Consider the following 26,966-nt stretch of genomic DNA (forward strand, 5'->3'; position numbering starts at 1 on the left):
AGCATAAAAATGAACTTGACGTTTTCAGCCGAGGTGACAGGGGATGGTAGTATCATTAACAGTAATAGGGAAGTTAGAGGAAGGAGAGCATTTCAGGGGTGTATAATTTAAGGTTTCTGGTAGCAATTAATTGTCTAACAGTTATTGAAAGGATATGGAGTAGCTCATAGAAAAGAGAAAAAGCTGAAGAACCAGAACTCAGAAAGGACAAGAATCAGGAGAGCGCCAGAGATCTAGGAACTGCTGGGCAGTCCCTTATGGCTTTGCCATTGGAGTCATGAACTCTAATCACTTTCAGGCGTTGCCACTTTCAGCTCAAGATTTGAATTCCAGGGAGAGAACCTCTGATAGGCCTCTCCAAGACTGTATTAAATGCAAGGAGAGTGGTTCTCCAAAGAACAATTGGGTTGAGCTACCACAAAAATAGCAGAAAAGAAGGAGAAAATGGAACTGGTTAGGCAAAAATAACAGAGGTCTAGTACGAAGAGAATATAACGAATTAGAGATGTTGACAGAACATCCAGGTGGAAATGAGAATATGATTCCGGTGACACCAGGGTAGGTAGACATGGCAATGTGGAAAACAGTGACATATTGGCTCTGACTAAAGCTGATCTAGAAATCAGAGAGCGAGATTTACAAGTGGAAAGTCACCGTGGAATTAAACAGTGGGAAAGAGAAGTCAAAGGTGCTTAAAATTAGCAGTTGTGATTTGTTAAATAATGTTGCAATAATCTAAACGTTAGCAGAAAGGGTTACTCATACAGAGATTGCAGTAACCTAAGTCCTTTGATAATTCCACCAAAGCAGGAGAGTATGGTAACTACTATGTTATAAAACCCAATGGAACTCCGAATGGCATATATGATTCCTCAACACCTGCTCTTCTCTGTGGTCCTTCAGCCTACAAGAACAGACATAGGTCTGTTATTTGAAGATCTTTCTTTGGCTGCTTTCTAATACTCCTCTTTCACATGTTAAGAAATCAGACATTAAAATTTGTTTCTGAATGAATCTTTGTTGATCAGGCTTCAACCCAGATGTGTTTTCTTAAAAGAAATCTGGAAGGAGAGAAAGACCTATTTAGTTATACTGGGTTATTAAAATGTTAAAAAAAAAAAAAAAAGAGCATTGTTTACTGTTCTGTGGTACTAGTTAAAGTCAGTTTTGTTGTACAGGAAGTGAAATTTCACATCTGATGTTCTCTACCTTAAAAGAAGTGGTAGAAATTAAGGGTATCTTGTTGGTATAGTGTATCACACTCCTAGCTATGGAAACTTATGGTAGGTAAATACGTACGTAGGCACACATATTTGAGAATGAACCACAGTACTTAGGAAACTGATAATCACTTTTTTGTTGAAAAAAGGTGCCCAGGAGCACTGCTCTTTACCCAGTGGGAAAATCGCTGTTTAGCAGGAAACAGAACAATGTCTTCCTCAATCTGGAGCTCATCCAGATGAATTTCAGAAACTCTCTAGGGACATGATAGGCCTAACAGCTGTTGTAGACGTGAGAGTCTGGAGTCACGCTCATGCCAGCACATTATGCTCTTAATTGGTGTGCTGCCAGCTCCCTAGAAGCATTATGATTGCCTTAATGAATGTGCTGTGGTCCCAAAAACTTGATTACTGTAGATTTGGCTTAGCAGACAAAGTTGAAGAATTATAAAAATCATTGTGATAGAAAAAAACTTTCAAAAGTGGTTATTAAAGTTACAATCTAAGATTCAGACTATATAGCATTAAGATAAAAAAATTAATGGAAAATATTTTTCTCTTTTCCAAGTGCTAAAAAGATAAATATGACAACTTCATATTACCTTATCTTTCCCAACTTCTTTCCTGCTGTGAATTAAAATGAAACCATGAGGAAAATGATCATAAGATTATGTTAAGTGAAAAAACCATGATGCAGAATTACAAATACCAGTGTTTCTCAAATTTGCATTCTTGATTCGCAAGTTCTCTATGAGAATGTACTGAAATTGTGGTTTCTTACTCTGCTCTGGCCACACTGGCCTCCTTGCTGTTTCCTGAGTAAACCAGGCCTATTCCCACCTCAGGGCTTTTGTACTTGCTGTATCTTCCACCTAAACTCTGTTCCCTCTGTTATATGTATAGCTCCCTCCTTCATCCCCTGATCACCCTATTTAACAGTATGCCCCTCCCAAGCACCTCTTACCCACTTCTTGCTTTATTTCTCTATTATACTAAATAGCATTACATATACTAAATATTTTATTTATTTGTTTATTAGCTGTCTTCCTCTGCAAGAATGTAAGCTCCTCGGAGGCTGGCATTTTTGTCTGTTTTGTTCACTGACTACATTTACAGTACTGGCACACAGTATGGGTACTCAATAAATATTAGTTGGATGAATGAATGAATTTATAAAGAACTCCTTGAGAAAGATAAATACCATATGATTTCACTCATATGTGGAAGATAAAAATAGCAACAATAACAACAAACGTGTAGATATAGAGAACAGGTTGGTGGTTACCAGGGAGAAGGGAGCTGGGGGAAGGGTGAAAGGGGTAAAGGGGCATATGTGTACAGTGACAGATGACATGTGTACATCATATTTGGTGGAGAATGTGGTGTAGTGTGTGCAGAAGTCAAAATATAATGATGTACACCTGAAATTTATATAATGTTACAAACCAATGTTACCTCAATACAAAAATTATGTGAAATAATATACTGCAGAAATAAATAAATAAATAATAAATAAAGGACTCCCACAAATTAGTAAAAAATTACAAATAGGAAATTCACAGAAAAGGAAACCTGCATGGCCAAAAAACCATGAAAAGTTACTAAACCTGTTAGCAATCAGGAAAATGCAATTTAAAATGGTAAGATCCCATTTCACACCCACAGACTGGCAAAAATTGAGAGGTTTGATAACGTTAATTTTGGAAGTCTAATGAATATTAAATGAGTTAATGAGTTTGTGCCTGAGTTAATGAATTAGAATAGTGCTTGGCCCCTTGTATTTTCCTGTATAAAAATTTGTTAAATAAATGCAGAGTATTAGTGAGAATGTGGAGCAACAAGATATCATACTTCGCTGGTGGAATGCAAATCTATACAACCACTTCAGGGAGCTATTTGGCAATATGTGGTAAAGTAGACAGTAAGCACTCCCGTGACCCAGCAACGTCTAGGTTGTACTGTAGAACAGAGGTCAGCAAACATTTTCTATAAAGGGACAAATGATAAACGTTTTAGGCTTTATGGGCCAAGAGGCAAAATTAAAGATATTATGCAGGCATTTATATAACCATTTAAAGTGTTACCATTTAAACCTTAAAGCAGGTAGTTTATAGCCTATTGTAAAACAGATGTCAGGCCAGATGTGGCCTGAGGGCTGTATCTCGCCAGCCCCGCTCTAGTAAAACTCCTTCTCAAGTGCACAAAGTCACATATAAGAGAATAGTTGTGGTAGCATTATAGATAATAATGGAAAACTGGAAATTGGAAATACCCTAAATGGCAAAAAATGAGACATTAAAAAGTGGTATATTCATGTAATAGAATGAATAAATCTCAAAAAACATACATATTGAAGTCAAAAAAGTTTTAAAAGGATACGTAAGTTACTATGTGCATGAACTTTTAAAAACTTTATATACATATATACATACATACACACACATATACACACACACGCACACACACACATATATATATATATATATACATAGCCAGCCCTGATGGTCTAGTGGTTAAGATTCAGGGCTCTCACCACCATGGCCTGGGTTTGTTTCCTGGTCAGGGAACCACAACATCCATCCTTTGATTGTCATAGTGTGGCAGCTGTGTGTTGCTGTGATGCTGAAAGCTATGCCACCGGTATTTCAAATACCAGCAGGGACACCCATGGTGGACAGGTTTCAGTGGAGCTTCCAGGCTAAGACAGACTAGGAAGAAGGACCTGGCCACCCACTGCTGAAAAAATTGGTCATGAAAACCCTAGGAATGGCTGTGGAGCACTGTCTGATATTATGCCAGAAGGTGAAAGGATGGCACAAAAAGACAGAGCAGGGTTCCACTCTGCTACTCACAGCATAACTAGGAGTTGGAATCAACTCGACAGCACTACCAACTATATATATATGTATATAACTATATGTGTGTGTATATATATATATGTAGTAACTTAGTAAAACCATGAAAGTGAATGATAAACACCAAAATTCAGGTTAGTGGTTATTCAGTGGACTAAGAGAAGCTAGTGGGTTTGTAGATTGGTACACCAGGGGCTTCAAATCTATCTGTAACATTTTATAATTTAAATGAAAATATGAAACAATTATAGCAAAATGGACGATCTGATAACACTAGAAGGTGTATATATAGGTGTTCATGTAACATTTTGGCATTTGTAATGTTTAATAATAAAAAAATATTTTTTAACTTATTTTAATTTGGATTATTTGGTGAGCAGTTTACAAGCAAACGGTGACACAGACTTCATGCCCACCTTTGTGTTTGTGTTAAGGAGCTAAATAGAGCTACTTGATTTTCTATGAGAAAAGAACAGAGGCAAGATAACACAAAAATTATGTATTCGCACCAATATCACAGCACGCTCTTCAAATGAAGCAGCAGATAAACATCACAGGAAAGCCGAGTCCGAGCAGACAGTGGTATAGGCTCAGTAAACTCAAAGAATCACATTTATGTAATGAACAATGTTTGGCTTCAGTAAAAATCGTTTTTCATATTCAATTAATATTGTTAACTTGAATTTTATTCGTTTTATTTGGCTTATATTTAGTTAGTAAAATTATTTTTGTTTTCTAGTTGTAAAAAAGCTATAAACATAAGGAGTTCACAGGCTAGCTTTTGCTTTGCACATACGAAGTTACACTAGGTCTGTAACAATATTTTTCCTTTAAATGGATCTGTACATTTCCAAACCTGATATATTCGGCTCTCAACTGTGTCAAACAGTACATTTTAGACAGAGGGAAACCCACCAAAGTTTTAACAGTGGGCTAATGAGATTTGGGTATTTTTTTTAGTAGAATGTTTTGCATTTTCCGGATTTTCTATACTAATTACATATGTCACTCTAAAAATCAGAAAATAAACAAAAGCTTGTTAAAATAAGCTTTAGCTATATTTACTAGTTTTACACTTATGGGGGTCACCACTTTATTAACTTCAGAACTAAAGAGTTTCCCTTAACGGATCCAAAAGCTGTTCTCTGCTTTGTGATGAATCACTGTTGCTCAAGACCAGACGTGGAACTATGCTCCCCAGTTATATCTATTGTCTCACCTGAATGTCGAAGTGCAGAGAATCCTTGCTCATCCTCCCACTCCCAGGTTGGTTCGCTCTTATTGTGCGTGGAATGGAAGTCAGGAATTTCATGATACCACTCTATGTCTGTGCTGCTAATAAAATAGAAAATGATGAAGAACTTATTAAGGAATTTCTTAGAACTTAAACGACATGAATATATTTATAGAAATTTAAACCTTATCAGCTACCTTCCCATCCTTTCACTTTTCAGAGATGAGTAGTGTTTTAAAAGGCTATTGTTAAGAAGAATAATTTATTTTACAAAATGAACTAGACTGTCCCTAGAACCTTATGAGAACAAATTACTTGACTCGCGATTTGGCAAAAACTCTTTAAAGAAATATGAATACATCTTTGCTCCACTAAGGGCAAGCAAGATTTTCCAAATCACTACCAGATCTCCAAAAGAATCCGAAAGACACAAAGATGAGAGCAAGAGCCGTGTGCGTTCACCTGCTGATGCAGTCTCCTGTGAGAGGGTCGCAGCTCCCTGCACAGTCACAAGGCCTGCAGCCATAGTCTCCGAAGCCCCAGTATCCCACCATACACCTGTCACAGTGTGGCCCTGCCACCCCAGGCTTGCAAGGGCAGTCACCATTGCTGGGGTCACAGAACGTCACTGAGCTGAAAGGAAGGACAGCTGATCCAACTGGATGACAGGAACACACTACAACAGAGAGGACACATAGGGACTGATGAGTGACTGGGTTATCCGTGCAGATTAGGCCCAGCAATCCCAAGATGGCTTCCCTCCACCACACAGCATATCTCTGAGGCTCCTCCTTTAGCCAGTTGATGTATGCTCAGAGAACAAAAGCTAACTTAATCACAGATAAGAAGATAGAATTTCTTCTAGCTTCTTCAAAACGAACCACATAATTTATCCTAAAATTCAAGGCATTAAATACTAATGGCTTTTGTTTGGGGTGGTGAGAATGAACCAGCAAAGAAGACGAAAAAAGGAGCAGTTAGTGAGAAAGGAAAAGAATCATGACAGTATGGTGTTCTGGAAGCTAAACAAAGAGTTCAAGGAGGTGGGCGACATTAACTGTGTCAAATACTATAGATGCAAGAAGATGAGGAACGGGAATGGATGCTGGCATTTGACAGCATGAAGGCCGTTGTAGGAACAGTTTCAGTGCAATAGTGAGTGCAAACCTAACTGAAGAGGACTCAGGAGAGAACGGGAGCAGAGGAATTTGAGCACGAGAACAGACAGCTCTTGTGAGGAGCTTTCTACAAGGGCACAGAAATATGGCGGTAGCTAAAACTGAGTGGGGATAGGAATTCAAGGGAAGGTTTGAGTTTTTGTTTGTTTTAAGATGGAAGAAATTACAGTATGTTTGATGTTGATGTCGATGGGAATCATCCAGTAGAAAGAGAAAAATTGACGACCAAAAGAGAGGTGGAAGAATGGTTAGAGGGACACTTGAAAATACTTGAGAGGGAAGAAGCGGTGGGATCTGGTAAAGAAGAGATGTTGGCCTTGGGTAGAAGCGTGATCAGTTCATAATAACAGGGTGAAAGGCAGAGCATATGGACATCGATGCAGGTAAGTGGATAAACGCAGTAGTGGGAGCTGGCAGGATTTTTCTTCTGATTGCTTGTATTTTCTGGATGAAGTAGGAAGCATGAATCATCAGGTGAAAGAGATGATGAAGAGTGGAAGTGGGAGAGTGAATGAGAGACTTAAAAGTCAAATATAATAGCCAGACAGCATAAAGGCCACATTTGAGGTTAGCAGTCATGAATTTATAGTGACACCAGACAAAATGGCTGGTTGTTTCTCCGGTCCTATACAGCTGACAGGGTTCGAGTTTGGTATAGGAAGAAAGCTGGATTGAATTTGCATGGTGCTTTGGATTGAATGTTTGTGTTCCTCCAAAATTCATATGTTGAAGCCCAATCCCCTATGTGACGGTATTTAGAGGAGGGGCCTTTGGGAGGTTTGGAGGCAGTCTTGGGGGTGGAGCCCCCATGATGAGACCGGTGCCCTTTGAGAGGATGAAGAGCTCAGAGCTCTCTTCTCTGTGAAAGATGTGAGGCTACACAAGAAGCTGGCAGTCTGCGATCCACGAGAGAGCTCTCACCAGAACCCAACCATGCTGGCGCCATGATCTCAGACTTCCAGCTTCCACAGCGAGAAAGAAATGTTCATTGTTTAAGCCACCCCGTCTATGGAATTTTGTTAAAATAGCCTGAATGGAGTAAGACACATGGGGTTAAATCTGGCTCCTCAGACTAAGCTAATAATCAGTCATTTCTACAAGTCCTTGCTATTAATCAAGATTCTTTCCCCTCAGCCCTCTCCCAATTCCCTCAATGGCCCACCGCTCACAGTTTGACAACCCCCAACACTTCCTTTGCTCCTGGGGATAGCAAAAATAGCTGAAGAAAGTAAAAAAAAATGCTTACTGGGTTCAACACAAATTCGTGTATCCTAACCTTTGGGTCCTGTAACTGACGCTCATTAACCACATTTATTCAATTTTTCCTTGCCTTTTTTGTTTATTTAATAAAATTCCTCACAGTGGGTGTCCCCAAATTTCCCTAGGCTTTTTAATTCATCCTAACCACTTGGTCTGAACATTCTAATTCACTAATAAGGTCCTCTGGGTAATCTTTTCTCCACCTAAAAATCTCTTTATCTTCATCTGTCTACTCTTCTCTGAGAATCAGGTGAAAAATCCTAGGAGAGATCTTGCTGCACAGTCTTCTCACTAGCTCTGTGATCTTGCACAAGAAATTTAACATTCCTGAACCTTGGTTTCTTCAGTGGGGTATCTGTATCTCTTGGAGACTTCTTGAGGATAAAATTATTTAAATTAAATTACTTCAGCAAGGTACATAGCACAGAGTCTGACACCTAGTAGGCCAATTCTTCCTGCTAAGAATTCTCAACTAATATACTAGATCCTACTCCCTCCTTTATCTCTTGGAAACTTCTTTTATTGATTATTTTCTTTGTCACTAAAATCTCAATTTGGCTTCAAATCTCAACTACTGACTGACTGTGTGACTTTTGGCAAGATACCTAACTTCTCGTTATCTCAGTTTTCTTGTCTGTAAAATGGAAATGAGAACAATATCTACCCTCAGACACATGTTGTAAGGATGAAAGGCGATCATGTATGTAAGCACTTAGTGTAGTGTCTGGCACGTGGTTAATTAATAGTGAATGAACTAATGAATCCAATAAATAATTCTTGTAGAGGTGGCGGATCTATGCTTGAATAAGTAATGGCGCCGGCCTCAAGGAACTCATAGTCTTGTTGGGAAACAGAGCAATAAACAGAAAATTTCCCTACACTGTGATAGGTTCTCTAACAGAGGTCTGTGGAAAGTGCTATGGGAGCAGAGGAAGGGCACACAGGCTGAGGGAATCATGGGGTCCACAAGGGACGGGTCTTTTAGACATCTGAGCCAATCCTGAAAGAGGAGTAGGGGTCTGCAAGTTGAAAAAGAAAATGGAGAGTTGCTTATTCCAGCCAAGGCTTTACATACTCTCCCCCTTGCATTTCTTTTAAATAATTAAAAAAAAATTTAATTGTGGTAAAAAATTCTTATCATAAAATGTACCACCTTAACCATTTTTAAGTGTATAGTTCATCCCCATTGCATTTTATGTTTCTGCATTATATGTGAAAGCTCTTACTGCTTCCCCAAAATGTGAATCTCTTTCACGCCTCAGTGCCCCTGGCTCTGCCTGCATTGTCTTTGCTTGCCTTGTCCATCTGGACCCTGACACGCTTCCTTGCCCCACTGCCTCCAAACAGTTAACCACTCTCTCCTCTATGCTGCCTCTGTTCTTTGTATATATTTCCATTTTATGTGTTCACAGTACATCATTCTTATTTGTTTATATGCTTGTCTCCCTTACTACTAGACTCTGAACTCATTGACCGAAGGATCTTTATCTTCTTATTTTTGTTTTCTAGGCCTCAGAACAGTGTCTGGTACATAGTAGATGCCCAAATAAGCATTTGTGAAATTGACCTGAAGGACATTCCAGGCTGTGGGCATCACATGTGAAAGGGCAGGGCCTATTTGGGGAATGTGAGAAGTCGAGTGTGTCTGGAGTGCACATTGAGTGGAAAGGAGCTGAAGGAAAAGAAGAAGAAGAAAAAACTGTAGAGTTAGGTTTGGAGCCAGATTATGGAACGGCCTAACCCAAGAAGCTGAATTTTGCCTTATGGCCATAAAGAACTATAAGAAGTAAAACTTGGGAAAAAAAAAAAAAGCAGAATTATGAGTTGGCTATAATTTAATTTTGCTAGATAGTTTGGTGGTATTGTGTGAAACAGACTAGAGTAAGGAAGGACTGGTGGCAGGGAAACCAAAGAAACGAGAGAGAACAAGGAACTGGACTAAGATGGTAGATGTAAGAATGGCAGGAAAGGTTGGATTTTTTTTTTTTTAGTTTGAATTGATAGGATTTGGAGCCCTCTGGATGAGGAGGAAGAAGGCATGTTGAGGGACCAACAGAAACTGAGTAAGCTTTTAAGGTTTCTAGTTTATGATGGTGACTAGTGAGATTATTTACAAAGATTTAGAATATAGGCCTAGGGCAGGTTGGGATAGGTAGATCCATGTCAGGAGCGGAGATAGGGAAGCGAGGGAGAAGAGAATGAGGTCAGGGTTAGACATGTTAAGTTTGAGATGCCTGAAGGATACACTATTAAGCTATAATAGGCAACCAGAAATAATAATCTGAAGTGTAGGAGAAAAGTTGGGGCCAGAAATATAATTTTGAGAGTTGTCAGCAGATGGGCATGGAAACCAGGAGGCTAGAGGAGACTTCCCAGGGCCAGTGTGTAGAGTAAGAAGACGACCAAGGATGGAATGTTGGAGAACATCCACACAGTCCAGGAAATTAGAGGAGCAGTAACTAACTTGTGAAGCAGATAAGGACCAGATAGAGGGGGAGGAGAAGGATCAAGAAGGTGTTGTTATGGAAACCAAAGGATGAGAAAGTTTCCAGTGGTTAACACTGTCAAACAACGCAGAATGAGCAAGCAACATAAGATTGATAACAGGCCAGTAACGCTGTCCATCAGAGGTCATTGGTGACTTTTGTGAGAACAGGAGCTGAAGAAGTAGAGGCATAGATGGTAGACATCTACTCTGTTTACATCTCTTTAACATTTTTTTTTAACCAATAATCATTAGAACAGTGGTTCTCAAACCAGCAGAAATGTGAGAAGTTTGCAAAAATTCCTTGCATCTTACATCTGTAAAACACTCCCTTCCTCGCCTCCTTCATGCTCTTCACGGTTGAGAACCACTACAGGAAGGGCAAGGAATGTTACTTTTTTTGCAAAAGGCATGAATTATTTTCTTCAGAAGAATATTATATTCATTCATTTATTTACTTACTCAAAAAATGTTAGTTAATAATAATAATTCTAGTATTTATGAAGCATTTGTAGTTTACAAAGCACAATCACACCTTAGTCAAAGATTTAAGGTCCCTCATCCTACAACCCTAGCCTAACTTTTCCAGTCTTCCCTCTCGTTACTCTCTTGCATATAGCCCTTACTCTAAGTAAATGGAACTCATCTTTCCTGTTTCTGTACCTTTATTAATGTCAATAGAGAAATCCTTCCTCCTACATCTATCTTTCAAAATTCTACACATCCTTTAAGATCTGTTCACGTGTCACCCCTAAGAATGTCTCTGGAAGGGTGTGGAGTTAGGGTCGAGGCAATCCAACCACTTGGAGTGCTGGAAGTACTCAAAGTAGGAGCTCTGATGGCATTTTTCTTGTTAAAGACAGAACTTTTGAAATTAAAATTTAACGATAGTCAGAAAAGAAGAGTCAGCTGCAGCTCCCTCCCCCCTCCCTCCACCTCCACCAGGTGTGAAGCCAGGGCAGTCACTCCACTTACCTATCTAAGGAACAGGTTTACCTTCTTTTGGAAGGTATTCCTTCTTCTAACACAGTCGAATATGATTCATCCTTTCTTTGAAACTCTCTAGTGCTTTAAAAAGACCATTTCTTTTTATAGCTCGGATCACTTCTACTTTGCATTACAGACAATAGAATGTTTTACTTTTTTCCATCAAACCAGTCTGTAAGTTCCTTGAAGGTGAGCATGGGTCTCATTCCTCTATCCCCTGTTGTATTTGTGGAGGCAGACGTGAGTTCAATTCCTAGCAAATTTTCTTTTACTTTGATGAGCCCACATTTCTATTTTACCAGATTATACCAAGGACTAAATGAGAGATAATGTATGTCCCTAATGCTTAGTAAGCAGTTAGCAGATAGATTACAGTTGCTCAAAAAATGACTTTAATTGCATTAGAAGACGATGAAAAAGCTATTTACAAAAGGCAATGGAGGAAAACACCATAATAGACGTTGTTTGAAAGGATAACAGCGTGTGTGTTTGTTTAAGGCAGCATTTATTTATCCAGTTACTCAACAAATATTTAATGAGCACCTACTATGTGCTAAGTACTGAGCAATCTCCTAGGGATCTAACTTAAATAAGATAGTCCTGGCCCTTGAAGAAATGCATAGTGGAGAAGAATAATCATTATAAGACAAAAAAAATCTTAGCTAATGCAAGGTGAGAAGTAAAGATTTTGCCTCTAAAACACTGAGTTTCTCAGGAGAACAGCTTTATTTCAACTCAGTTATGGTCATTGCTGTTTCTACATTAAATCCCCTGATTTTTTTCTTCAGTTGGGTTTCATTTTGAGAACATTTAGACATTTTCTCTTAAGTTATCAAAGCACTATTGATTTGTCTTAATGAAGAAATAATTTGGAGAGATTATATAACATGTAACATGAATGTATCAAAGCGCTATGTGAAGACTTGAACAGAAATCACGTAATCCAATATAAACATGGCATCATTCTGAGGTGAGTAAACCAATAGTTACTGTACCACTCAGTTCAGTCAATGTGGTTCTTGCCAGCAGAGAGGGGAGCCAAAGAAAGATGTTGTAGGGACCACATTAATTGTAATGTATGTTATTCCTTCACTACCATTATCTTTTCCTCTAATGGAAAATTCAAGCCTTCCTAGGATTTGGCCTCTCTGTACTAACATATATTTTAAAAGCTATACACATTTCAGGAATGGCCAGAGAAAAATGTGATTCTATCACATGAGCTAGTGGATTTCTGTCAATGTGACTTTTTACATAATTACAAGATAAAAATACCATTTGGAAACTATGCAGCACCAGCTCCAGGCAGAAGGCCCTGACACCTTTCACGGCGGACTTTTTCAGACTGCAAACCAAGGCTCGCCTTGCATGCCTGTGTCCTGAAGTTTGTGTAGCAGGCGATATCTGGCACACACCATCTACATTTCTTATTTTCTTCCAAAATGCAAATATATTTTCTCCTTGCTTGTGGAAAAAAAGGTTCTTCTTAGATTCTGGTTTAGGTTCTGATTCTCCAACATGTATTGCTTACTGATTGTTGATTCTAAAATGCAACCCTAGTACTTTTTACGTATTCATGATAATAAATGTCAAAATTATGACCCACTTGGAGTGACATAAATCCTTGACTTCAGCTTTGTCTTCTTCTTGGCAGACATTGAATCCACAATAGTGAACATTTGCCTCAAGCTGCTCTCACAACCAAATTGGCAAACCACAATTACTTAAAATGTCATTTTTAATTCCCAAATATTGTCACAAGATTTCTTTAATAGTGAGAATGACTAATTTTAAATAGTGCATTCTGTACTGATGTGTCCTGTTACAAGAAAACCTGAAATAATAACATAAAACATTCAAAACAGATGAGATAGATAAAACGGGTACTTTTGCAAAAGATTTCACAACAGATTCCCTTGAAATAATGAATTTAGATAATTGCTAAATGCTACACAAATTTTATTTACAGATAAATGTTTGCAGCAATGCATCTATTATATGAAGCACTGTCCCTCTGTAGAGCATTTACAGAAAAGAGGACATCAGGCTGCTCTAGAGTATGTTCTACGAGGAAACACAACTGTTAGTGAAATAATGGATGTAAATTTTTTCTTTTCTTTTCTTTTTTTTTTTTTGGTGAGGAGGATTGGCCCTGAGCTAACATCTGTTGCCAATCTTCCTCTTTTTGCTTGAGGAAGATTGTTGCTGAGCTAACATCTGTGCCAATCTTCCTCTACTTTATGTGGGATGCCACCACAGCACGGCTTGAGGAGTGGCGCTAGGCCCATGCCTGGGATCTGAAAATGCGAACCCTGGGCTGTTGCAGAGGAGTGCACGAACTTAACCACTATGCCACTGGGCCGGCCCCTGGATGAACACACTTTTAAATAACCATGTTCATCTGTAAGGCTCTGGAACTAATATTTGTTTCAATCATGAAGGCTGATGATAAATACAGCTGTTTGGAAATTGCCTGTAATATCTCTTGGGAAGACAGAAAATAAAACAAAGGCAGTATAATAGAGTTAGTAAGGGCACAAACTTAGGAGTCAGGCTAGATGAGTTCCAATTCTGGTTACGAGGCTTATTATAAGACTTTGTGAAATTAACTCCTCAAGTCTCAATTTCCTCATTGATGAAGAAAGAAATAATACCTATGCCACAGGATTGTTTGTGTGAGGATTAAATGCGATAGTGTATGTGTATAGCAATGTATCAGGCATTTAGTGGCACCAAATGCTCAAAGAATAACTATCAGCATTATCTAGATGAAACACATTAGTTTAAAAATGCCTACCATTCATTCACTCGTTCACACGTTCACCAAAAAGTTCTTGAACTTTAGTGTTAACATGAACTGTGCTAGAGGCTGAGGACACGAAGACAAATACAGACTCAATAACTCTCAGTGAGAGGAGAGAGACAGGCAAATAAATAATTATAGGGCAGTAAACGTTATAACAGGGTGGTCCAGGATGCATGGAAACACAGAGGAAAGAGCAAGAACTGCATCATAGTAGAAAGGGGCTGTTTTCAAGGGAAATTAATGCTCTAACTGCTTTCAAAATAGGCTGAAATTCCTTGCTTTGCGCCTGGTAGGAATTTGGTGGCAAACAGCTTTCCTGACTACTCTGTCTTATAAAATTAAGTTACTCTCCTGTTACATGTTCCTTTCTTTGGATTAAAAAAATAACTGCTGTTATTCTCCTTTTGAGGATCAGAGTATGCTGAGAAAGAGCAGGGTGTGATCTGTGGTTCTCCTGCTTACAGAGAGGTACCCTGCAATGTAATGTAGGACAAGAGTCACAGCTGTCAACCTTCGCAAACATAGTAACAACTATGTAAATATGAGTACAAAGTGGCCAGAAACATAATGAAAGAGATACAGCTTCCTTCATTCTGATGGGGTTGCTAAAGCCTTTGGTGTTGGAGTCACAGGAAACCAATGCTGCCTTTTCATCTTTGCTCCCACCTTCACTAGAACTCGAGGAGTCTGCTTGCCCATCGTTCACTCAGCGAGTGCCAAGCTCGCTGTAGAAACAACCAGTTGAGTTCAGCACCTCATGCCTTTAAAAACTGCCAGGACTCCTTAGCAGTACCTGATGGCTCTAGCTTTTGCTATTCTGTTGTAAAAGCTACGCTGGGAGCAAAATGCCCTGAAAGTATTTGCTCCTGATTTAGCTTTTCTAAAAACAGAACTCAAAGTTCAAGGCCCTCAGCTGGGAAAAGAGCTGCTGTCAGGCGCTCTCCCAACCGCCTGGCGGCCACTCCTTCAGCAGCACCGACCGGGCTCCCAACATTGTTTTCTCCTGACAAGGCCAAGGACCTGCAGAATTTCTAATATCACAGCCATTTCAGAAGCTGCCTAGCTGCCTGCGGAGGTTCTGGGAGCGACTGGCAGTTAAGGAGATGACTTTGAGATGCAGCTCTAAACAAAAAGGAGATAATGTGAACTGTTATTACCAGATTGAGTGTGAAGTTAAATGTTAGATAAAGTGAAGTCTTCTGTCTTGTTTGGTCCTGTTTTCTCCTTTCCTTCTACTATTGACTATTTTTGCTATGGATAAATGGCTATAAAAAATAAAGAAAAAAACGTAAATGAACTTTACTACATTAAAGGCAATGTGATTTACCCGTTTACTCTCTGAGAGAACATTTTTCTATTCATCCCCACAATGTTACATACCTTGTGTTCAAAGATAGCTAGTTTCATAAGATTCAAAGTGTATGTTAACTTCAGGTAAAATTATGCTAGAATAAATAAATAAGAAAATTATCTAAATTAAGACTTGCCTTTCACTTACTGAAATGCAATGTCTCTGAGTTATTGTACATTACACATGAAAGAAGGAAATCCGTTTATGCATGGAAATATATAGTCATTCCTGCCTCTATCAAACGCTTTTAAAAAATCAATGTCGGGCCAGCCTGGTGGTGCAGCGGTTAAATGCGCACGTTCTGCTTTGTCTGGCTGGGGTTCGCCGGTTCGGATCCTGGGTGCGGACACGGCACCACTTAGCAGGCCATGCTGTGGCAGCCATCCCACATAAAAAGTAGAGGAAGATGGGCATGGATGTTAGCTCAGGGCCAGTCTTCCTCAGCAAAAAGAGGAGGATTGGTGGCAGATGTTAACTCAGGGCTAATCTTCCTCAAAAAAAGTCATAAGTTTTTAGTATCTTAGCACCACAGCATTGCAATACTAAGGTACTAGCAATAGAAAAAAACAAAAGAAAACAACAAATCCATAGAAAATGCAAATGGTCAAGCAGAGCAGATTATTCTTAACCTTTCCAGTGCAAGACTGGTCCCTACATGGGTACAAGACCATTTCCTACATTTAGAGCTTCACCCGGTCAAGTTTTATTATTTGTAATAAAAGTTCTTTATTCTAACCCTGTAGGAGACATTCCCCACCCATAAATGCCTCTCACTGGCAGCAAAAATTTTTTGTACATTAATCAATCTGAAATTCCTTTTCCTCACTTTCATTCAATTATATCTAACTATGACTCTTTGTTCTAAGGAAGTAAATTATTTTTTGCCACGCCCTATGTCCCCTTACACCTTTTGAGTATCTGTAGAAAGTTGTATTCTCTTTCAGAGGTTTCCTAGTTGATCTAAGAATATTTATCTTCTTTTATATTTAGTCATTAGTATTTCTCTTTTCTTGATTATACTGTTGGTCTATCTGGAATACTCCAGTTACCTCCATCTTTCTCGTACTAAGATTCCTTAAGATAAATGCGGTTCTTTGAATTCAAACTTTACATGCCTATTTATTAGTAAGCAGGGTCTTACTTAAAACTCAATGCCATAAATTTTTTTTTTTGATCTAGGTTCTTTAAAAATTATTTTTGGCTCTAATATATATGTCTGATTATTTCTGCCTTTGTTTTCATCAAACTAGGTCACAGTGTGGAATTAAGTTCTCTGGATCTTTGTAGGTCTTTTTTTTTTAAAGATTGCACCTGAGTCAATATCTGTTGCCAATCTTCTTTTTTTTTTCCCCTTCTTCTCCCCAAAGCCCCCCAGTACATAGTTATATACTCTAGTTGTAGGTCCTTCTGGTTGTGCTATGTGGGACGCCGTCTCAGCATGGCCTGATGAGTAGCGCTAGGTGCGGACCTAGGATCCAAACCAGGCGAACCCTGGGCCCTGGAAGCGGAGCACGAGAACTTAACCACTTGGCCACGGGGCCGCCCCAGCCCCTGTTGTAGATCTTTAGATCAAAGTCTTGTGAAGTCAGACAAACCTGGGTTCAAATCCAAGCCCTGCCCCAGCCAGGTGTGTGAACTTGGGCAAATTATATAATCAATGTAAGCCTCAGTGTCCTCCTTTGTAAAATACAAAAGACACCTGGTAACTCATAAAGATTGCTAAATGAGATAACATATGTAAGCTGCCCGGCAGTGTCTGGACCACAGCAGCCACTCAACAAAATCCTGGTCCTCCTCTTTACGCCCATCTAATTTTGTCCAGACTTTCTGAGGCTTTCAATATTTTATAATTATTTGCTTGATTATTTACTGCTTGTCTTCATCAAATGCAGAATGGCATATTATTTATTTATTAAGTGAATTACACATTCTGTTTTGGAAACCTTTTAGAGAATTTCATGATCTCTTCCCTTCTCTTCCCAAGTTTGACTTTTATTATTCATCGATTCATAAAATTTCTCCTTTTTGGGGTGAATTGTAATATATGTTATTTGATCTTTTTAAAAGAAGTCCTAGTATGACCATTATGTTATAATATACGTATTTTCTCTTTTTCACTTCTTAACCCTCTGGTTTTATATCCTAGATTTTTTTTAAAAGCTGAGATTAAAGTTTCCCAACTATTATTGCTAAGTCGCTGGTTCTATTTAAAGTTTGCTTTTCAAAAACAGTTACTTCATATTGATTCTATGCTGCAATCATTCACAGTTGCTTTCAATATAAAACAAAGATGTCTATGTTGTTTATATGACATAAAATGAACTCGTGTGGGTTTGCTAAAACTACAACTTGAAAGAAAAAGTCCATTAAGCTACAACTGGAAGAAATGTCAGTGACCCTTGGGAAAAATCCTTTTCTGAGATGAATTGGAACACAGGCACAAGGATGAAAAATGGAAGGTTCTTATGGGTTCCTACATGTGTCATTGTGGTAAGGTATTCTGGATTTAAGTAATTTAAAGATTTTACTCCTCAGGCAATTTGAAGGGAAAGAATAACAATCCTAGAGGTAGAATGAAATAATTGTTACACAGAGGTGCAAGCAAACAGAGGAACACAGACCCTTCTCAGGGGCATCCTGAGAAGGTGATAGCTGAGTAGCCTGGGAGGATGGAAAGCTAGTCTGTGGCAAGAGTCACCCACTCAAGGCACTTGTATCTCCATCAGTTGAGCAGTTTTCACCTAAGCTGGAAAGAAGAAAAGAAGACGGGAAAAAAGCCGGAGGATTAGGAAGATTTGGGTGGATGATAGAACTCTTTCTTCACAAAGATAGCTGGCTAGTTAGGGTAACAGTAACCAAGTAACTAGACAGTATCTTGGTAAACACTTGGTTTGGGTTGTAGGGCAGAGGAACCAAGTTTATTTTTGTTCGCTCTGTACTAAAAGGCAATTGACTGCATTTATTTTGGCCCACCAGGGAGGAAGAAAGGGCACATCAGTTTTTCAGGAGGTTGTTTACTTTGACAGGGATGAATTCTGCTTTCCTTTCTGTTTGCTGATTTTCCTTTAAATATGGAGAGAGACTATGCAATAGTTAAAAATGTCTTGACATAAAAGTCAATAAATTTATTGTAAAGGAACTAACTGGCTGTTTCCTAAAAAGACAGCTAATTCTGTTCTACAAAGCATTTTCCTCAAAAATCTGTCTCAAACCATGCGTTCTACTAAAATAAGGGAAATTGTCTGTAGAAAATTTCATGTCATGGAAAAGCTGTTAATATTCCACACTCAATCAATATCCCATCCATTTAACATTTAACAATCTTTGGGTGTAAAAAGGAGACGGGAAGGGAAAAGAGACTTCATGTAGAACTGGATTCAATGATCACTTAAATCCAACACAATAACATATCTATAGTAGTTTAACGCTGTGTTCTGAAATACGTAAATATGGAAGTAAAAGTAAATTGTCAATGTAGTGGTAAACTAATTTTATTATAAATCCCAGTTGCATTATAATAATTCACTTCAAACTATGAGATATTTATGGTAAATAAATCTGTACACTATGAATAAGAGGGAGTTCTCTGAATGGAATTGCTAGGTATTTATTTTGAAACTGCTATAGGAAAAATAGATATCTTAGGGTTCTGTTAGAAATTTTCCTGGAGAAAAGCAGCAGTTCTAAGTTAAACATTGTTAAGTGGGAGAAGATAATTGACATGAGTGCTTACCAGCATTTCTATCTATCCTTGTGCCAGGAAAACATGTCTAGCCAGAGTTTTAGTGATCCTTCAGGATCTTCTGTCAGAGATATGGCTAATTCAGTGAGTAGATTGAGTTAAAGATGATTATTAGCTCAAAATCTTTCATCTGAGGATGAAAGTGAGCAGAGCTCATGCTAGAAACAGGAATGGTATATGTAGTGGTTCTCAAATGCTGGCCAGCAGACCAAAAGGCTGACTCAGAATCACCAATGATGCTCTAAAAAATTACAGATTTCTGTCCCCATTGCTGTTGAAGATTCCAATTCAGAAGATCGGGGACAGGGCTCTGAGAGTTCATATTTTCAGTAAGTGCTCCCAAGTGATTCTGATCCACATGCGGATTGGGAACCAGCGATAGAGAGGAGAAGTACTTGAGATCAGAAGGGAGATGGAAAGTTGGAGGCACGACTTTGTTCAAAAGAGACAAATCATTCCACTTTGGTTTGTAGTCTATCTGACTTCCTGATAACAAACAATGATCTAGTAGCTTGAAATTGGCCATGGTGGGAAGAGTTAAACCACAGAATTGGCCAATGCTACGAATCAGGGTTTTTTTTTCTCCCTAGAAAATCAGTGTGCCACTATCTATTAGAGTTATTCTCACATTTTTAGTATGCCTGACATGGGAAAATCTACGTAGGTTATAGGATACCAAAGACACATAAGTGACTTTAGATTCAAATGAATTACTATAAAAGAGCCTTCTCTTTTAGAATAGAGAAATAGTATTCCTCAAAGTACTTCAGTACACGGCGATAATTATATTTTCCGTTTTACATCTGGACCTTAGCAACCAGCCACTTTGAGCCTCCATTTCTGCTCTCAGCCCTAGATTCAGCTGGAGAGATTCATATTGTCCCTTCTGTTTACAGACCTTAAATGCACTGTCCTTTTAAAAAAATTTTTCTGAGTTGTAGAAACAAATTCAGTTTCAATGATCTCCACTAGACTTAAAAAAACAAACAACATCTCTGGAATCCTCAGAAGAGATTTCTTGGCTATGGAAATGTGTAGTTGATTGTTTGGGTCCCAAAGTAGGCCCTGGTTATGGTTGAAAAAAAGAGGAAGTGAGAACAGAGATGATTTAATCGCTTATAGGGATAAATCTATTGGCTGGAAGATTTTGTTCAGGGCCTTGTTTATTCAGGTTTGATGAATTTATGATCATCAACTAAAAGGGTACACATAAGGACCACAGCATTTAGCATAGTGTTTATCAGGAGGGTAGGAGGGAAAAAATAGCCTGGAACATCAATGGGGCCAATAGGTCTTTGGCTTATTTGGCAGGGAGCTTACTACCTAATTGTGAATTGAGTCCCAAGACTAATGTCACAGATATTTGCTGAATGAATTCATGTGCCCAGGTAAATATCCCATTAAATGTACAGTAGATTCTGTGAGGAAGAATAACACCAATTCATTTCATTTTCTAGATCAACTCATTAAAGGCAACAAGGCAATCATTGATCAGAAAGTAGGACAAATTTTGTGTTTTAACGCTTTTAAAGGAAAAAATAAAAACAGCCACCAAAGCAGTATCGAAGACATCTCTTCAAGGAAGTCTCGCTTTAATTGCCTTCACCCCGCTCCCACACTCTCCCTAAGGCCCTCGGCATATCTCTTTCATTACACTTTCCTCATATGGTGTGGATAATATTAGTACCTACATCAAAGCACTTTCGTGACAGTTAAATGAATTAATAAATATACAGCCCTTTGAACAGTGAACAGAAAATAATAGGCACCCAATAAATGTCAGCTATTACTATTATATCATCGCAATCACCACAGTGTATTGAAATGATCTGTTATTGTAAATCTCTCCCCATCCAGAATGTAAGCTCTTTTGGGAAAGACCTTTTCATCTTTACAGACCTAGTGCTTACCATAGTGCCTGGCACGGAGGAGACCCTCAATAAATGTGTCCTGAGCTAAATTGAGCTATAATTTATATACTTCTAGTAAGTGTTGTCTGGGCTGCTGTTTTAGGTTTTCAAAGATTCCAACTCCTGAAAAAATATAAACTAGGAAATAAGGGAGAGGAGGGCTTTCCTATATCATCGCTGGCAGTCCAACAGACTGTAGATTGCCCAGGCTTAGTTTCTATTATATTTGTGGTTATTTCACTGCTAGAAATATAAGGTTTATTACTTCCTTGATATACAGGTGTAGGCACTAGTACTTGGAAGTGAGGAACAAATACTACAGAAGGAATCTTCTAGGGTGTGTCTTTCCAAGTGAAGTCTTCATATAGAAATGGCTACTATACAATAGCAATATTGTCCAGTGTGCTCCATACAACACTGGTCCCACAGATGCTCTGTAAGAAAAGCATTCTCTGGTTAAATTTGAGAGACACACCTCAAAGCTCTATAGGAGGTTTGTAACGAACACTGGCATATTAAAGGCTCTGAGAAATCCTGAAGTAAAGAAACTTTTGATTAATTCGCCATTTCCTAAATTTGAAGGCCATAGGAAAATTTCCCCTTATATAGTTCTTTTTTACTATTATCATTATTATTTTGTTGAGGTCACAATAGTTTATAACACTGTGAAATTTCAGGTGTACATTATTATTTCTTAGTCACCATATATATATGCCCCATTACCCCTATGCCCATCTCCCAACCCCCTTCCCCTCTGGTAACCACTAATCTGTTCTCTTTGTCCATGTGTTTGTTTATCTTCCACATATGAGTGAAATTATGTGGTGTTTCTCTTTCTCTGACTGGCTTATTTCGCTTAACATAATACCCTAGAGGTCCATGCATGTTGTTTCAAATGAGACGATTTTGTTGTTTTTTCTTTTTTAAAGATTTAAAAATTTTTTTTTTTCTTTTTCTCCCCAAAGCCCCGCAGTACATAGTTGTATATTCTTCGTTGTGGGTCCTTCTAGTTGTGGCATGTGGGATGCCGCCTCAGCGTGGCTTGATGAGCAGTGCCGTGTCCGCGCCCAGGATTCGAACCAACGAAACACTTGGCCGCCTGCAGCAGAGTGCACGAACTCAACCACTCGGCCACAGGGCCAGCCCCTGATTTTGTTTCTTTTTTCTTAAAAGCTGAGTAGTATTCCATTGTACCTATGCACCACATCTTCTTTATCCATTCATCAGTTGATGGGCACTTGGGTTGCTTCCATGTCTTGGCTATTGTGATTAATGCTACAATGAACATGCCCTTATATAATTCTTATCAACATCTCACGGAATTAGCGTTCCATGGATCTAACTTTGGAAAATGCTGTACTATAGAAACATATTTATCCAGCCTTCCTTCTTTTCCTTAGTAAATCTCTACGTAATTCAATAAAAAATTCTAAGACTATATGCACATAGAGATGTAAACCTTGGTTAATTTGAATACTCAGGGAATAGTAGGGCATTCTGGCTAACTATTCTTAAAAATTAACTGTAGAGGAGGTGCTTATTGAAAAGCATTCTGCAGCATTCTCAAACTTTAATATGATATAATCATCTGGGAATTTTGTTAAAGTGCATATTTGATTCAGTAGATCTGGGGTGGAATAGAGGTTCTGCATTTTCTAATCAGAAACTGGCTGATGCCAATGGGGCTGGTCTGTGGACCACACACTGAGTAGCAGGTTACTTTTCTGCCTTGGTAAGCACAGTAGAATAAATATAATAAAATTGTTATTTTGAATAACATTGTACATGTTGTTTATGGAACCACATACTGAAATAGTTTAAATTTTTAAAAATATCAACTTGTTTTCTTTATACCACCTTCTCATAAAAATAAAGTAGGAACTCACGGGGAGAAAAGTTGTAGCTATAGCAATATCTCTGTCAGCATCCAGCAGGCAATCTGGTACACTGTAGGTACTTAATAAATGTTAAGTACATTAACTTATTTGTCCTAAATTTTATTGTCTGAGTAAATAACTCTAGAGGTGACATAGGGACACATCTGCTAAGGAGGGTGTTAATGATAAGAAAATATTACTAAACAATAATGAAAATGTTGCCAAACATATTACCAATAAAACAATATATTTTCGAGAGTATTTAAGTAGAGAGAAGAATTCAACATGCTAATACGTGTTGGGATCTACCCCTGGCTCAGAGAAGGGAAGAACCAGGGTAATATTCTGAAAGAAGGTGCCAGTAAGGAAATCCATACTAGGAAAGTTGACACAGGCGTCTCTGCCCCAAACACACTGGAATAGTCATAAAGTGAATAGAGATGCCTTCCTTGGGCATCTACTCAGTGGATCAAGGGGCTGTCTGGAGAAGAAAAGAAGGAAATACAGGTCTTCCCTACTAATCCATCCATCTCCTACAAATTAAGCTAAAAGGACTAATCAGTTATTTTCATAATTCCTCTACTTGGTGCATTAAGTACCATGTAAATATTTGTTAACTAGGAGTGATTAGCAATATGACTTAGTAGTTTCTAGCTCCAAGTCTTTCGGTTGCCCAGATGCAGATGAATCCCATGACGACTTAAGGGGTTGAGGAACTCATCCAGACAAATATGTTACAATTACCTTATAATGTTTCAGGTTTTTTGGAATGTCTTAATGCGGTCTTGATGGAGTTTTCATTGAAATGGCTTTGAGAACTTTGATCTTCTGATACTTGGATATTGCCTATAAATATCAATTTGGTAGGGCCTAGGCAATTATATTTAATGAGACTTATTGACTAATTACCAACTTATTGTAGGTAGTTCAATCCACTCCATCTCACTGACCAAGATGTCCAAGATGGGGGCACCTCCAGCCAATCCCTCATCCTCTCTACTGCTCTCATCCCCATATTTCTTTATGGTCCTCCCACTCTTTCTTGTCTCTATAACCATTCTGAAATTTTTTCAGTTCTCACAATAGGCTATATTTTTTCTCCCTTCTGTTCCTTTTTGGCACAGCTTGTTCTCTCCACTGGGAATACCTCTAGCCGTGTTATATTGATTCCTATTAATCTTCAAGTCTCAGATCTTAAGTCAAAACTCAGAACGCTCAACTCTTGTTAACTGCCCCTCCAATGTGCTCCCCTCCACACTCTCTAACACAATATTGATCATACTTATGTGATCCAACACAAGCACACACACCACTAGTTGCCACTCTCTCTATATAAATATACACACACACATAAATATATACATTTATACACACACATATAAGCTCTGTGAAAAGACAGTATCTCTCTTGCTCACAGTTATAATTCCCAGGAAATAGCACACCGATTGAACTGTAGTGTTTAATAAGAATTTGTTGAATGTTGTCTCCTCAGGCAAGGGAAACAAAAGAAAAATTAAACAAAAATTTAAAAAATTAAACATCAAATTAAAAACCTTCTGCATGGTAAAGGAAACCATCAACAAAATGAAAAGACAACCTACCAAATGGGAGAAGATATTTGCAAATCATATATCTGATAAGAGGTTAATATCCAAAATATATAAAGAACTCATAAAACTCAGCAACAACAAAAAACAAAGAACCCAATCAAAAAATGGGCAGAGGATACAAACAGATATTTTTCCAAAGAGATATACAGATGTCCAATAGGTGGCTAGCCTGGTGGCACAGCAGTTAAGTTCGCATGTTCTGCTTCAGCGGCCTGAGGTTCACTGGTTCAGATCCCAGGTGTGGACCTATGCACCACTTGGCAAGCCATGCTGTGGCAGGCATCCCACATATAAAGTAGAGGAAGATGGGCATGGATGTTAGCTCAGGGCCAGTCTTCCCCAGCAAAAAAGAGGAGGATTGGCAGCAGATGTTAGCTCACGGCTAGTCTTCCTCAAAAACACAAAAAACAAAAAAACAGATGGCCAATAGGCACATGAAAAGATGTTTAACAGCACTAATTATTAGGGAAATGCAAATCAAAACTACAATGAGATATCACCTTATGCCCGTCAGAATGGCTGTTATTAAAAAAACAAGAAATCACAAGTGTCAGAGAGGATGTGGAGAACAAGAAACCCTCATAAACTGCAAGTGGGAGTGCACACTGGTGCAGCCACTATGGAAAACAATATGAAGATCCCTCAAAAAATTAAAAGCAGAAATACCATATAATCGAGCTATTCCACCTCTGAGTATTTAGTCAAAGAACACAAAAACACTAATTCGAAAAGATACATGCACCCCTATGTTCATTGTGGCATTATTCACAATAGCCAAGACTTGGAAGCCACCTAAGTGCCCATCAATGGGGATGAATGGATAAAGAAGATGTAGTATATAAATACAATGGAATACTACTCAGCCATAAAAAAGACGAAATCTCGCCATTAGCGACAACATGGATGGGCTGTGAGAGTACTATGCTAAGTGAAATAAAGCAGATGGAGAAAGATAATTACTGAATGACTTCACTCATGTGTGGAAGATAAAGAAACAAACAGATAGTATGGAGAACAGGTTGTGGTTATCAGAGGGGAAGGTGACATGGAGACAGTGAAAGTGGTAAAGGGGCATGTGTACAGTGACAGATGGCAACTATACTTTTGGTGGTGAACGTGATGCTGTCTATACAGAAGTCAAAATATACCAATGTACACCTGAAATTTATATAATGTTATAAACCAATAAGACCTCAATAAAAAAAAATTTTGATGTAAAAAAAAGGAATTTGTTGAATGAAAGAATAAGCTTTAAAGAGTCCTAATTTTGTTAAAGTCCAGAGTCTATTGACTGTGGAAGAACTTTCAAACATTTTTATAGGCTAAAAAATAATAAAAAGTTATATGTCTTATTAATTTTAGCTACGTTCTCATATTTTGCTTATGTTTTCATAAAACTGGTAGTTTGGGGACCAAAACCTATAAAAGCTCTTCTGTGAAAGTCTATGAAAGAGCTATGTAAGTAATGACCACTACCAAGGAGTCACGTTTTTTCTTTTGAGGAAGATTAGCCCTTAGCTAACACCTGCTGCCAATCCTCCTCTTTTTGCTGAGGAAGACTGGCCCTGAGCTAACATCCGTGCCCATCTTCCTCTACTTTATACGTAGGACGCCTACCACAGCATGGCTTGGCAAGCGGTGCCATGTCCGCACCTGGGATCCAAACAGGCGAACCCTGGGCCGCCGAAGCAGAACGTGCAAACTTAACCAGTGGATCACGGGGCTGGCCCCAAGGAGTCACTTTTCAATGTCCTCTTTCATGCTCTTCTTATAAAACTCTAAAACCATGAGCTTTCTAGGATTTAAAAGGCTAGCACTGGCAACCTTTTCACATTTTCTAAGAATATGAGCCATAGCTTGAACATGGAACAATAAAAGAAATAAAATAAAACAAAACCAAAATTTAAAAAAGGTATTTATTATGGCTCCAAATCTGCTAATAAACTTTTTATTTTTCTCTTTTTATTGGTGTGGCTTAGGCATAAAATTTTATCTGTTTTAATCCTTTATACATTTACTCATCTTATGATTTTACAAACCGAACAGCTTAAAATTTAATTGGTAAAGTAAAATACAATGAATAACACACAATGCCCTCAAATTAACCTGAACTGTACACCAGCAAAATATATTGGAAACTTGAACATTTCCTAATTAAATCACTGCAATGGCTCCTGCTGCCTTAGGGAATAAATGCCAACACTTTTAGGCTAGCATACCAGGCCCTCTAAAATCTAGACCCAATCAGTCTTTCAAAGTTCTCTTTCAGAATCCTCTTTTGTCTTCTACTCATTACTCTAATAAAAATGACTAGCTGTTTGCTATACCAGCACATAGCAGATGCTCAAATATTAGTTAAACGTTAGAAACCGGGTTTGCTTTAACCAATGTAAAATTCGGGAGGCTTTCCTTTCGAACACTGTTTCTCAAATTTTAGCTGGCATCAGAACC

At 38.4% G+C, this 26,966-nt stretch overlaps 1 protein-coding gene across 12 annotated transcripts in view; it reads right to left on the bottom strand.

The window, feature by feature from the left end:
* The window catches only part of NTN4 (netrin 4), a 170,207-nt gene that overhangs the window by 24,530 nt on the left and 118,711 nt on the right, over positions 1-26,966 (bottom strand). For 7 of the 12 annotated variants that reach the window (XM_023631826.2, XM_023631829.2, XM_070254509.1 and 4 more), the window contains 2 exons: positions 5,772-5,985; positions 5,295-5,410 (listed from right to left, as the gene is read on the bottom strand). In XM_023631826.2, coding sequence (XP_023487594.2) covers positions 5,295-5,410; positions 5,772-5,985 — 330 coding nt within the window. The remainder of the gene's footprint in view (positions 1-5,294; positions 5,411-5,771; positions 5,986-26,966) is intronic. The other 5 variants (XM_070254507.1, XM_070254512.1, XM_070254511.1 and 2 more) reach the window with 1 other exon arrangement.

Source organism: Equus caballus, chromosome 28, assembly GCF_041296265.1.
Source record: "Equus caballus isolate H_3958 breed thoroughbred chromosome 28, TB-T2T, whole genome shotgun sequence".
Classification (NCBI taxonomy): domain Eukaryota; kingdom Metazoa; phylum Chordata; class Mammalia; order Perissodactyla; family Equidae; genus Equus; species Equus caballus.